The sequence below is a fragment of the Mustela putorius genome, unplaced genomic scaffold, assembly GCF_011764305.1.
Source record: "Mustela putorius furo isolate JIRA1106 unplaced genomic scaffold, ASM1176430v1.1 tig00003942_pilon_pilon_pilon, whole genome shotgun sequence".
NCBI lineage: Eukaryota > Metazoa > Chordata > Mammalia > Carnivora > Mustelidae > Mustela > Mustela putorius.
The window spans coordinates 4,486,580-4,500,554 of record NW_025422087.1 but is presented as its reverse complement, the minus strand read 5'-3'; the positions used below and the strand labels follow the sequence as shown (position 1 = coordinate 4,500,554).

Sequence of the window (13,975 nt, the reverse complement as noted above, 5' to 3'; positions counted from 1 at the left end):
CCGAGGTGGGTCCTCATGGCCGCCTCCTGGCCTGTCCCCCTGTGGCTTGGAAGTCAAGACCGAGGGGCAACACCTCTACTTTGCTGCCTCCTCCTGCTTCCCTCCGTCCAGCAGCTCTGCTCCACTGTGCAGACAGACTCAGGGCTTATGGCCACGTGTCGGGCTGTCCACACTGCTGCTGATGGGACATCAGAAGCTTCCGGCAGCTTTCTGCATTTAGCCCTGTGGAATCAGTAGAAGGAGGCAAGCCATGGACGGCTGGGCTCCTGGGGCTTTTTCTGATATGGCCAGAGTGTTAAAGTCACCGAGATTTGGACGACGGGTGGGCGCTGTGAGGGCATGTGATCACATTGGATCTTGTGCCTGCCCATGCCAGTGAGAAGCCACGTTATCTGTGGCCTGTGATAGAAAAGCATAAAGCATCTTTATTACTGAGGCTTCCGATGGAAGCAAGGAAATGCACAGGTGGACTTACGGACCGTACGCCTCTGTCCTTGCCTAATGAAATCACACGTCTTTTCCTCAGGAAAGGACAGGTGTCCCATACTCTTTAAAGATTTGCATTATGACACTCTGCTATTACAAAGTACTACTTGTTTTTTATTAACCGAAGGAAATCGGAAGATTTTCGCGTTTACAAAATAAAGTCAAAAAGCAAAAATGGCATTCAGCATTTGTTTTGCAGCGCCAGAGCTCTGAACTGTATCTGTGAGTAGCTCTGCTCTATCTCAATTTTCTTGGTGTATCCATTAGCAAGATGTGTCCGAAAGTGTCAGAAAAGACTAATGGAGGTGATTTTTTGGGGGTCTGGGAACGCTCAACAAGTTTTCCATGTAATTAATGGTTGTTTCTTTGCTTTACACCGTTTCACTCATGAAGGGTTCCATAACAACACGCTACTTTCAGATGGCAAGGGGGGAGGCCTGAAGTGGCCTTTGAGATGGACAGTGAGACCTTCTCCTTTGGAGTTCCATCACCCGATGGGCCCAGCTTCTGGAGCTGTCGTGTGTGCTTACCTCTTCCCACCCTGACACTCAGCTTCCTGGGGTGGGACCATGGGTTTATGCATTTCCATAAATCCTGGCTGTGTTGAGCTTAGGGCATCAAAATGGAGTGAGATTGGTGAGATGTGGTGGGATTTAGTGTAGCTGTTGATCATTGTACAGATTCCTCCCCACAAGAAAGGATGACCTAATCTTCAGATAACACTTTCAAAACCTCTGTGGCAACTTTCTGCATAAACCCCAGCAGCAAGAAGTTCATAACAACCCACCATTGTGGGAATTTGAACGATTAGATTAGGTTTATGCAGATGGGTGTTCTTTCGTCTCCCTGTTGGTTGAATGACCACCTGTGGGGTTTCAGCATGAATAGAAATAGTGGCATAATGTGTACAAAATCCTGACAGTTGATGCCACTCAGAGAATATAGTTTTATGCTACTTCTAGGGAGATGGAAAGGATATTCCTTAAACTTGAACCCAGGACATGGCAATTATCTCATTTTCAGCTACCCTGCTACTTGGAGACCCGTGCCTTCCCTGGGCCATCCACTCCGGTCCTCCCAGTGGCATTTGGCTGCATTGTTTTTCCAGCGTCTTCCAAGGGAACTGAGCTTGCCCTTACCCCCAATGGCAGGTAGTACTTCAGCAGTAACCAAGACACGAGCATCACTTGTATGCCAACTGCACGGCAGTAGTAAAAACTAAATAAGAAAAAAACAAAAAGAAAAGTAACCAAGGTAAAAATAGTGGGAAGTCTCCTGTCACAAGTCCATTCTGTGCTCCCCATGCCGTGTTCACAGAGCAGTTCCCCTGGGCTGCAGGGGGCAAGGAAGGGGCCCAGAACTGTCCCTAGAGAAGAGAGATGCTGTGTGCCCATTTAGGGGAATTGAATTGCGCCTGTCTAGTCACATTTTGTACTCAACAAAGACTTCCCTTTCCACATTACGCTTGAAAACCAGTATCTGTATCTAGTTATGCAATCCAGTAAACTGCCCCCTTAAGTCGAAGAGGGTACTGCACCCCCAGCATTAGGAAGTGAGTTCCTTGAGCAGGTTTCTGGCTGATAGGCGCGTGCCCACCTGTTGCTGGTGGTTCATGGGCATTTGTGCTCCCCCTGCCCCCACAGCTCTGCACGCCCTGGGGGCTCGTTTTGGCCTGGCACGATCATGGCACTCTTGTTTGCCTTCTGTTCTGAGGAAGCTCAGAAGTGTGTCCCCCGCATATGTCTGGGCTCCAGTAGCTTTTGCTTCTGCTCCAGACAACAACGGACTTTGGAGAAAGGTGTATAAATTATGGACCAGCCCTTCCAGAGCCCAAGACAGAATGGGTCTTATCTTTTAGAGGATGGCAGATGGCTCATCCCACCTAACCGCCTGGGCCCCCGCTCACTCTGTGAAAGCCCAGGAAAGAGGATGCTGTTTAATTGCCCTGTCCTTGCCTTGCACTGGCTTTTATTGTTTGGGGGGTGGGGTGCACTTACTTTAGGCAGAGGACTTCTAGGAGGGGCAGTAGGCACTCTCTAAAGGTCAGTGGCATTTACCAGTCAGGTCAAAACCGGTGTGCGTCATAAGGAGCTTCCCCCAATCCGCTTCTCTTCCCTATGAGATTCCTGTCTACCTACAACACTCCCCTCCCTGCCAAAAAGGATGTCCAGGAATGATTTTACAGGGATTTTGCACATCCCCTAGTGCAGCCTCTTCTGCCAAGGGTTGTATTGAAATGTGGCCTCTTTAACTCATTATTCAAGCCATTGTTTCCTGAGAGTTTTGTTAGGATTTACAATCTGACTTGAATAAATCCAGTTAATCCCCTAAGGAAGAAAGGGAGAAAAGAAAAGGCAGTTCTAGGAGGAATTACACCCTGGGCTCTCTCACCAGTGCTGGTCCTTCCCCAGGCCCTGGGGCCCCAGCAGGTCTTGACTCTCTGGGAAACCTGCTTGCCCCAGGTATCCCTCGTAGCCTCACCTCATAGCCTCGGAAGCAGGCCAGCATGTGGTCTGCTGGGCTCTGTGCTTGTTCTTCCCTTGCTCACAACGCCTGCCCTTTTCTGCTCCTGTCACACCCTCCTGTCTGGGGTCTTCCTGCTGCACTACGCTCCACAAATAATGTCGTCTTTCCTCACTTCCTCCCCACCTTCCAGCACAGTGATATCATTTCCTTCCCACCTGGAATGCCAGGGCCCTCGATGAGCACTTGGGGCCCAGTGCCTTCCGAGCTCCATGACCTGGTTTGACCCTCGACTCTCAGAGTTATTTTTCCTCCTCTTTATAATGAGATCAGAACATATGACTGTTATTCCTAGCTGAAAACTTCTGGGTCTTGAAGAAGCTTTTTTTTTTTTTTTTTGGTCTTCTCTTGGCCAGTCAGATGAAGTAGAGAGAGGCCGGTTCCCATTCCTGTGTGACCACATGGAGCGCCATGGCCAGGGGCTGGGGGTGGGGGTGGGGGGTTGCCAGACCACTCTGTGCCCGGTGGCTGAGGCTACAAGGTGTGGGCGGGCAGTCGGCTTGTGGGTGGTTAGGTATGGACTTTGCTAGATCTGTCAGTCGCCGGTTAGATTACTGTGTTTTCTGGTGTCTTGATTGTAGCAAGGTGAGGTCAGTACCCATCCATGGATGATCAAGATGAAAAAGCAATGATGTTTTTTTCCACCTCAGTAGCTAGATAGCTTCTCTCTGCACAAGCTGTTTTTTTTTTTTTAAATAAACTCTTTAGTTCAGCACAGTTTTAGATTTATAGAAAAATTGTGGCGCCAGTACAGAGTTCCCATACTCTTCGCACCAGCTTCCTCCATTGCTAGCACCCTACATTAGCGTGTGCCCCGATCTAACTAATAACCCTACTTTATTTAGATTTCCGTAATTTTCCCCGAGATCCTTTTTCTGTTCCAGGACCCCATGCAGGACCCCACATGACATTCAGTGGTCATGTCTCCCCAGGCACCTCTTGCTTGTGACAGTTTCTCAGACTTCCCTTGTTCCTATGGCCCTGAGGGTTTTGAAGAGCACTGGTTAGGTGTTTTATAGGATGTCCTCCATCTGCCGTTTGTCTGGTATTTTTCTCCTGATTGGATGGTTTGGGGAGGAAGATCACAGAGGTCAAGTGCCCTTCTTGGCACATCCCATAATCAAATGTTTGTCGTGGTTGATCGTGGCCCCCTGGTCTAGGCAGTGTAGGTAGAAACCTAGTTAGGTTTCTCCACTCTTTTCTGCCCTTTTCAGACTGGCCTCTGTAGAAATAAGTCACGTGTGCAGGCTACTTGAGGCTAGGGAGCTCTGTTCCATGTCTGTGAGGGTGGGCGCTGGCATCCTGGCCCCTTTGGGACGAGCTGCCCAGGCAGGATTGGCCTGTGTGTTAGCGGACGGGGAGTGGTATGTTGGCACAGGGTGCGGTCCGTGGTCTGCACTCATCCTGGGACCTGCGCTCGGCTTGTTCCGGGTGACACGGGTTGGCTGACAGCAGCTATTGGTGAATGTGTGCCCTCTTGTGATTCCTGCTCAGAAGTGGATCCTCTAGCACATTCTCCTAACATTTTAGTCCAGAAGAAAAGGGCTTCCTTGGAGGAGTAACAGTTACTCCTAACTTACAATAATTCAGCATTTTTTCTGTTCTGGACCTGTATTAACCTGGTTCTTGCTCTCAGGGGATCCAAGGAAGGTCTAAAATAGCATTGCCGGGGCGCCTGGGTGGCTCAGTGGTTTAAGCCGCTGCCTTCGGCTCAGGTCATGATCTCAGGGTCCTGGAATTGAGTCCTGCATCGGGCTCTCTGCTCAGCAAGGAGCCTGCTTCCCTCTCTCTCTCTCTCTCTGCCTGCCTCTCCATCTACTATCAAATAAATAAATAAAATCTTTAAAAAAAAATAGCATTGCCATTGCTATTCAAGGCATCTGGGTTTTAATAATTAAAATATGGTTGGGGTTGTCTTCCATAACCTCATATTTGGAATAACATCTTGCTTTTCCAGGGGAATTGCGAGATTATTGAGGACAAGAATTATGTCATTAATTTGTGTTTTTCATACTGTGCAATTTCTGCCTATAGACGGCTCTCCCTTAAGAGCTGCAATAAATGTGGAAGTTCAGAGACCTCAAAGTCAAGGCTGCTGGAGGAACTGGCCTCCTGGGCATTTCTGTCCATGCTGGTTAGGCCTGAGAGGGGTAGAAGTCATAGGTGGATGTTCTGATGACCAGTTGTGGAATTCTGAGATGTAAAATATTTTAGCCGTCAGTGATGATAGAGGACATGGTGGCTGTCTGTGTTGCAATAGGAGGAGGTTAATGCATTGGGTAAAAGGCAATAATAAACGCTTACATTCTTTTTCTCTAGCAGAATTGAACAACACGATGGGGTGCAAAGTTCTGCTCAACATCGGGCATCAGATGCTGCGGAGGAAGGTGGTGGACTGCAGCCGGGAGGAGAGCCGGCTGTCCCGCTGCTTGAACACTTTCGACCTGGTGGCCCTGGGGGTGGGCAGCACGCTGGGTGCCGGTGTGTATGTCCTGGCCGGAGCTGTGGCCCGTGAGGACGCGGGCCCCTCCATTGTCATCTCCTTCCTGATCGCAGCGCTGGCCTCAGTGCTGGCCGGCCTCTGCTATGGCGAGTTTGGCGCTCGGGTCCCCAAGACAGGCTCAGCCTACCTCTACAGCTACGTCACCGTTGGGGAGCTCTGGGCCTTCATCACTGGTTGGAACTTAATCCTCTCCTACATCATCGGTAGGTCCTAGGAGGCCTGGAGCCTGCCCCCTTCCCTCTCTGCTGTTCTCACCTCCAGACCACAGCCATGCTCTCCTCTGCTCCCTGAGTGGACCGAGACTAGCTCCTCTCTACGACTGCCCTCCTCCCTTAACTGTTGTACATGCTTCCTTTCCCCTTTGTTAGGGGGGCCTGCCTCGGGGGTATCGCTCCTCCTTCTGGTATGTGCATCGGACCTAGTGGAGATGAGCCAGGCCAGCAAGAAGGTCAGTCCTGTGAACACAAGAAATGGAGGTTCAGTGCGATGTCCTTACTGCTTAAAAGGAGTGTAGTCCCTTTCAGTATTTTTGATTATTGATGACTAGAGTAAACATATCACTGATAAAGGAAAATTTAGGAAATACAGAAAAACGCAACACAGAAAGTAGACATTGCCGAATCTGACAACCCAGAGAAATTAATGGTTATCCATTCACTCCTTCTTTCAGCAGCTATTTCTTGAGCTCCTCCTCTGTGCCAGGCATTATGCTGGATGTTAGGAACACCATGGAAGGAGAAGACAATCTCTATTCAGAAGAGTTTAGGGATCTATTAATATTTCTGTCAACTTAAATTTTTTTTTGTCCAGTATGTCTCTTTATTTATAAAACAACATATAATAAACATTTCTCATCTATTAATGGTTTTTCCATAGTAATATTCCAAATGATTGCATATCATTACGTAGTTTTATGTATGTAGCATAATTTTTTAGGTGTTCTCCTAGAGTACTTAGATTGTTTCCAGTTGTGTAATTATTGTTATAAATAGTTTAATGTCATTTAATGTCTTCCGGCACGGCCATGATTTTTTTCCTTTAAAATAGTCTAAGAAGCAAAATGTGTAGGTCAGTGGGCCCGTGTCTTTTAAGGCCCATGTTGCCTGCAATCCTCCAGACGGCCACAGGCTGTCTTCCTCACATACTCACTGACCCTGAGCACCAGCATTAAAAACAACCAACAAACAAAAACACTCAAAATATAAAGTCTTCTTAGTATGGTAGGTGAAAAGCTATTGTTTCTTTTGATGTTGTTTGTATTTTGGTTACAACCAAGGTTGAACACATCTTAAAAGACTTAAACGAGACTTAAAAGAGACAAACACCTGAATGTAAGAATAAGCAAAGGATATGAATGGCCAATTCCTACAAGTAGAAGTATAAATAGGCTCTAAACATTCCATTTCTATTTCAGCAAACTTTTTGTAATATTTTCAAAACACAATAAGACGTGGTAAGTGGATCCCAGTAGGCTCCTGTGTTCCCTACACTGGGAATGGCGTAAGGGTCTATGTGCTGCCTGAGGGGATGCGGGGCCCAGGGGCTGTGTGGGGCACCTGCTGCCGCTTGCCCGGCTGGCGGAGGGCTCCTGCCACGCTCTCTGAGCAGCACCTTCCCTCTCTTTTCTGGAGCTCGTGGTACCTAATGACAGCCAGCATAGCTTATGCTTCTAAGTTTGAAAATACAATTCATAATTTTTTTTTTCAGTACAGCACTAAAATTTATAATCACAAATGCTCCTGCAAGCTCAAGTGTCTGAGTGGGAATGTAGCTGTTTTAAATGGGTTGTTATGTTCCCTTCGGATTTACCTGGGCATAAAACAAAACCTGAGCAGGAATCGCCCTCTGCTTCTATACCAACAAAGGAAAGACTCTTTGCCAGCGTGCTGTTTGCTTATGTGAAACTGACTCATGCATGTGCTACTGTGGGTCATTCTCGGCCTCAGCTTTTGGGAAGGGTAGTTTTTCTCAGCAAACGTGGGTTTTTTGAAAGCTATGTTTCAAAGATGGGGAGTGAAGGAGGCCAAGAAGGAAGGCCGGGTAGCCCCTCTCACCCCTCACAGTAGGTTTCGGAGCCTGATCAGCTGTGGGCTGGCCTCTGTTGGGGAGAGGGGAAGACCATTTTTTTCCCTTGGGCTGGCGATGAGCAGAACTCATAACAGCCTGGATGCTGAGGATGAAGACACATGGTTAAATTTTTGAGTTGTCAGACACACACTCAATAGGAGACCCACTAGCAACATTGAATCTCGTCCCCCAGCCATATTCTATGGGTGATCCAGACCACAGTCACCGGCGAGGTCCCTTTTGAAAGGAAAGGAAAGTGCTCTATGTGAATATTGGAACTGTAGTGACGTTTCCTTGAAAAGCAGTGATTTGATTCAGGTTGAAAGAGCATGCAGTCAACAGCTGTTGGCATTTGGGGTGCTGTGTCCGTTTGTGATCCTCAGGGTGGGGACGTGGGATGGAGAGGAGGAAGGCTGGGCTGTGGCTGTGGTCAGACACTTGGGGACCTGTGGGCAGGTAGTGGGAGCCCAGGTTTGGGCACAGAGCAGCAGAGGGGGCCGGCGCCAGCTCCGGGGTGAGCAGGTGACTGTTGCTGAGGGGGATGGTCAGCACATGTGGATCTCCTTGTTCCATTCTTACTGGGAGAACAGCATTCCCTGGTGGGTGGGGACCCTCAGCTCTGCTGTCGGGAGGGTCTTAGAAGAGAAGCTTCCAGAGCTAGATGTCTCAGGCTGCCCACCATAGTCCCTAAGTAGATCACGAAATCAGCTTCATGGTTTGCCACCAGTATTTCTTTTAATAATGAAATAAAATAAGTAGAGTTGAAAAATACCACCAGCGTGCCCCTCAGGTGCTAAGGGTAAATAGCACTGTTCTGCAAACTGTTGATTATTCAGTTGTATATTGGAAACACAGTACCGTGAACATACTGGGTTGTGGTGGGAAGTGTGTTTCTCTCCGGGCCTGTGAGGCTTCCCCAGCCCCATCACTTTGCTGCAGGCACTAACTGAGCCTCACTTCTGAGCTAGCACAGACCGGGGTCTGCCTGCCGCCACTGGGTCCCAGCGCATCGTCCACGACCCCTGGCATGGTAGCTGTGAAGTGGAGCCTGATGACAAATGCTGTTCATTGTTTTCCATCAATTTCCTCTGGTGCATCTGTTTCATGACAGGTACTTCAAGTGTAGCGAGAGCCTGGAGTGCGACGTTTGACGAGCTGATTGGCAAACCCATCGGGGAGTTCTCGCGGACGTACATGGCTCTGAATGCCCCTGGAGTGCTGGCCGAAAACCCAGACATATTTGCTGTGATCATCATTCTTATCTTAACAGGTAAAGCCACGCAGTGGGACACCTCGGTTGGGGTAAGGGGCCTGAAGTGCAGGGCAGGCTCCCATGAGGCCCCTTTCTAACTTTTCCTCATCTTCCTTTCCCCTCCTCTTGTTTCTTTCTGTGACGAATGCAGGCATCTTGTTGGTCTTAGCCGCTTCTTGTACACACAGGGTGGACCCATTGACTAGCTGTCAAAGCTGCTTGTCATTTAATTAAAAAAAAATCTCAGGTATTTGTATAGCTATTTGTAGAGTGGGATTTTGTTAGTATGGTGGGCTTTATTGTTTAAGTGACCCAGGAATTCCCCTGACTTCGTGGAAAGCATTTGTAAAGGGAAGTGGCATTCTTCCTCGGGGAACAGAGAGGGGAAGAGGTCGGGCTGGGCACCAGTATGCGCCTTGGATGCTCGAGAAGTCTTGGATGGTTTTACACCTAACAGCCAACAAAATGCCCATTAAAGAAATGTTTCACGGGACATTGGGGTGGCTCAGCTGGTTGAGCGTCTGCCTTTTGCTCAGCTTATGATCCCAGGGTCCTGGGATTGAGTGCTGCATCGGGCTCCCTATTTGGCAAGGAACCTGCATCTCCCTCTGTGTCTGCCTGTGCTCCTCTGCTTGTACACTCGCTCTCTCTCTCTCTCTTTCTCTCTCTGTGTCAAATAAATGAGTAAAATCTTTAAAAAAAAAATTTAATGGCAGAGTCACGGGTACAGAATTTTAAAATTACAGATAGTGCTTGAAGATGACTGAAGGCAGCTTCCTCTTAGTGATGCTTATCCGTGTCCCGGCCTCGAGGATGGGAGTTTTTTTTCCATGTGGCACTTAACTGTATAAGCATTAAGCTGAATGCAGATAAATCCCCCTTTGAGACTAGAAGATCTTGGATGGGTTCTAAAAACAACATGCCTTATTTTACGCACCATGTAATTGAAATCATCTTGCATAGGACAGTCTCAGCAGTATTTCTGGTCCAGCTGGCAGGAACGTGTATCAGAAATTAAGTTTGCACTGGGAGATTTTCATAAACACGAGAGGGAGGGACGCCAGAGAGAAATAGAGCACAGCACGAGGAGGTGTTCCCTGTGATTAATTGCTCACTTCCCTTCTAGCACCTTCATTTCAGAATCAAATCTTCTATTGTGAAATGCATTTTTTTATTTTAAGTTTATAAAAGGTGCGCATGGCAGGGCAGCAGTCTCAAGTCATAAGTGGTGGTCACCTGTCACTTGGACACCTTTCCATGTCTCTTTTCTTCCCCAGCCAGGAGTTTAGCCACAGCAGTCCCCAAATGGTGTGTGTACCCACAGGTGATGATGTGGCCTAAGTCTCCGAAACAGTGTTGTCATGTGGTTTCCATGTGTTTTTATCACTTGGGTCTTTTTACTTTTTTTAATGTGAGTTTATGATCCATCCGTAACTTGTCTAGCTTAGACGTCGTTTTACATGCACTGAATCTGATGACGAACCTTATGGTTTGTGGTGCCGCAATCACAGAAAGCTGCCATTGCTCATACTGCTAACGTTGCACGGTGAATCTGAATAATCTTCCATTCTACCAGCAAACTCACTCAGCCAGATGTCTCCTCCTTGGAGAAAAAAAAAAATCCCACTGTGCCCTCAGGGGAGTCCCAGGAAGTTATGTCAGTGAGTGGAGAGGGTGCCGGGAGAGGGCCTTCTCTTCATCCCTGGGAGGGGGTTGTGCTCCAGGAGGGTGGGCTATGGTGTTCCCTATCGCTGCAGTCCTTGGGTGCCTGCCGGGTGGCACCCTTAGCTCCAGAGGGGGCCTGCGAGACCAACTTTGATGGCTTTGGGAACCACTGTGTGGACTTTGGTTAGTTTGATCCCTGCCTCTAGAAAGATGACTAATTCAGCCCCATTCCCAGAAGCTCACCGAAATCTTGGGAGGTTTGGTGTCGCTTGGATTCTTCTTAACTCACCCTCTCGTCCCATCCCTGTCCCTGTCCCAGGAAGGACTCCTCAGGCACAGAGTTCACACCATCAGGCAAAATTTTCTTGTTTATGCGCTTTTTCAGGACTTTTAACTCTCGGTGTGAAAGAGTCGGCCATGGTCAACAAAATATTCACTTGTGTCAATGTTCTGGTCTTGGGCTTCATAATGGTGTCAGGATTTGTGAAAGGATCGATTAAAAACTGGCAGCTCACAGAGGAGGATTTCCAGAACACATCCAGTCATCGCTGCTTGAGCAAGTGAGTTGTTTCTCCTTCCTCTCAATATGTGACATTGATTCGTACTTGGTACTTAAACAGACACGCACGTTGGGGGCATGTAATTGGCCAGAACACTACATGCCTTTTTTAAAAAAGTAATTTGAATTTGAATTATTTTTTTTTTGTGTAGTAAAATAGCCAAGGGCGTTTCTTTGGTTTGAAATTTTGTCAAGTTTCATTTCCCTGAACTCGACAGTGTATTGTCTGATAAAGGAAGATATTCAGGAAAACAAAATCTTCATTCTAATTCTGAAATTGTACATAGTTGAAGATCGTTGTCAGACTCCCTAAGTAATCTATTCCTCAAATTCTGTTTCTTGACCAACCTCTGAATTTGGTTTCAGAAAAGCTTTTCTCGGCAAAGCCATGGTGCTATCCCTTGATTATGATTCCTTCCTATTAATAACATAGACAGAAGAAGAAACCTGGAGGACTTTTATCACAGGCTTTTATCAGAGGCTTTCAGAATTACTGATTTATGAAAATGTGATTATAATAGTCTTTCTCCCACCCTCAACTTGGGGTGTGTCAGCCCTGAAAACCCCAACACCCTTATATTCTCTGACTCAAAATAACCAGGATGAGGGGCAGGTGACAGGCCTGCTCTTAGACCTGTGCTTTTTTAGGACCCTCAGGGAAGCCTCATCGACAAGCTCCAACTATCTAGAAAATAAAAGCCAAGCAAATTAGGATGTATCTTTTGGATCTTTTTAGGTCAGATTTTTTCAGGGGAATCTTATGGTCCTAGGATAGAGAATGGGGAGTGAGATTTTTGTCTACGGTTCTGTTGTAATTACAACCAAGGGTTACACAGCTCTGGTAAGGAGAGCTTCCTAAAATGCAGTGTCTTTAAAATGATGTCTCAGCCCCTGACATGAGTGGCCCAGGTTGACTGGCCCACGAGGCTGCACACAGGCTTGCAGGGATCCAACAGGTTGCTCCATCCCACCCTAGGATGGGGTCCTCCTCTGTGTGGTCAGAGCTGGGCTCTCCTCGAGGGAAAGAGGGTATGAGAGAGACTGTGCCCATGCTTTGGAGGGCAGATCCGGAAGACACACGTATGTCCCTTCTGCCAACATTCTGCTGGTGAGAATCCAGTGGGTGGCCACATCTAGCTGCAAGGGAGACTGAGAAATGAGGTCGTCCCACACTGGGGATCTGAGTGGTCACTCGTGAACTTGGTCTCTGGTTCAGGCCCAGATGTATCTTACAGTGATCTGGTCACTGGACAGGCATTGATGTGTGATGAGTTCACTACTAGAACACAAGCAGGAAACTGTTGAATGTATGACATATTATATGGTTAACTGTTCAAATAAAAAAGAGTCTTCCTTTTGGAGACTAAATCACTACAGAGAAATGAGGATTTAAAAAAATTTTTTTAAAGACTTTATTTATTTATTTGACAGGGAGAGAGAAAGGTCACAAGTAGGCAGAGAGGCAGGCAGAGAGAACGGGGAAAGCAGGCTCCCCGCTGAGCAAGAGGCCCTGATGCGGGCCTTGATCCCAGGACCCTGAGATCATGACCTGAGCTGAAGGCAGAGGCTTAACCCACTGAGCCCCCCAGACGCCCCTTTAAATTTTCTTTTTAAAAGTGAGTTCTATGTCCAAGTGGGACTAGAACTCCCGACCCGAAGATCAAGGGTCACATGCTCTACTCACTGAGCCAGCTGGGCCCCGCTGAGAAATGAGGGTTTTTAATGTGGCATTCCTAAGCTTTCCTGAGTCCTATGTATGCCGGATTTATTGGTGCTCAGTATCTCAGGGTAGAATAAAGCCAGTTCAAACTAAGCTTGGGAGTAACAGTAGATTTTGAAAACTCGGGACGACTCTCTTGCTGGTGATGGTTCACAGGTCACGAATTAAATCTAGATGGCGTGTCTTTTTCCTGGTGGTCGATGGAGATTGAATATTATTGTTTTCATGAAGAGCTTGTTTGTGCCTGCTGATAGTCTTTCCTGTCCTGGGTAGTCCTCACACTCTGGGTCCCGGTGACAAAGGACTGTGCTGCCCCCAGCCCCCAGAGCCCTGCCCTGAGGTAGAAGGCTGCCAGTCTGGGGCACAGTTTGCTCTTTGATTTTGTCAAAACCTAGAAACTTCTTTCTTCCCCTTTATTTGCAGCCGTAGATTTGTATTTCTGAGCATGGCTACGTAGTCTTTCATGAAATTGCTTGTCTCTCTGAAATAATAGGGCATTTCCCAGCCAAACCATGCAGCTTGGAGAGCTTCAGCCACAGTTGGTGGCCGTTCTCACCCCACCGGGTTGTGATTTTGTGATCTGGTCTCCATGACTTGGCTGTGGACGCCCCTGTGAACCTGGAGTCTGTCTGTGGCTTGGCCTGGACTGGGAATATGACCCGACAGCCTGGTGGGTTCCTTGCCGCCTTCGTCTCCTGCTACTTCTGGCTTTCTTAGCCAGAGTCCTACAGATGGGCCACAAGTGTAGCAAAGGGTAAAGCCACAGCACGACTTGGAACCGTGGTTATGTTGCATATGGTTTCTTGTCAGGGAGGATGGAAACCCAAAAATAACATTGGCTTCCACGAGATAAAGGTTTCGTTCTCTTAAGTCAACATCTGCAGGTGGTCAGTCCAGCGTATGGCTTCGGTGGGCCGGAAATCCAGTTCTTCCGTCTGATGGCTCTGTCCATGGCCCACATTCCCAGCGTCACTCCAGGGTCCAAGATGGCGCCCAGCAGCAGGAAGGAAATGAGAAAAGGAGAGGAGCAGCCTCCCTCTCCACTTCATTTCCCTGATGTTTCTCAGGAGATGCGTATCTCATGTCTGCTCAAATCAAGGGGCCACAGCTCGCAGCTGGAGTTGGAGAAACACACTGTCTTTATTCTTAGTGTTCCTGTGTCTAGCTAAAATAATTAAGTTCTATTACTGTGAGGAAGAA

General features: G+C 47.8%; 1 protein-coding gene across 6 annotated transcripts in view; it reads left to right on the top strand.

Moving 5' to 3' along the window:
* SLC7A1 (solute carrier family 7 member 1) overlaps positions 1-13,975 on the top strand; it is a 79,276-nt gene that overhangs the window by 47,756 nt on the left and 17,545 nt on the right. For 4 of the 6 annotated variants that reach the window (XM_045069775.1, XM_045069771.1, XM_045069773.1 and 1 more), the window contains 3 exons: positions 5,332-5,715; positions 8,691-8,849; positions 10,882-11,056. In XM_045069775.1, the coding sequence (XP_044925710.1) occupies positions 5,346-5,715; positions 8,691-8,849; positions 10,882-11,056 (704 nt within the window). In that variant the 5' untranslated portion in view covers positions 5,332-5,345. Of the gene's footprint in view, positions 1-5,328; positions 5,716-8,690; positions 8,850-10,881; positions 11,057-13,975 lie in introns of all 6 variants that reach the window. The other 2 variants (XM_045069772.1, XM_045069774.1) reach the window with 1 other exon arrangement.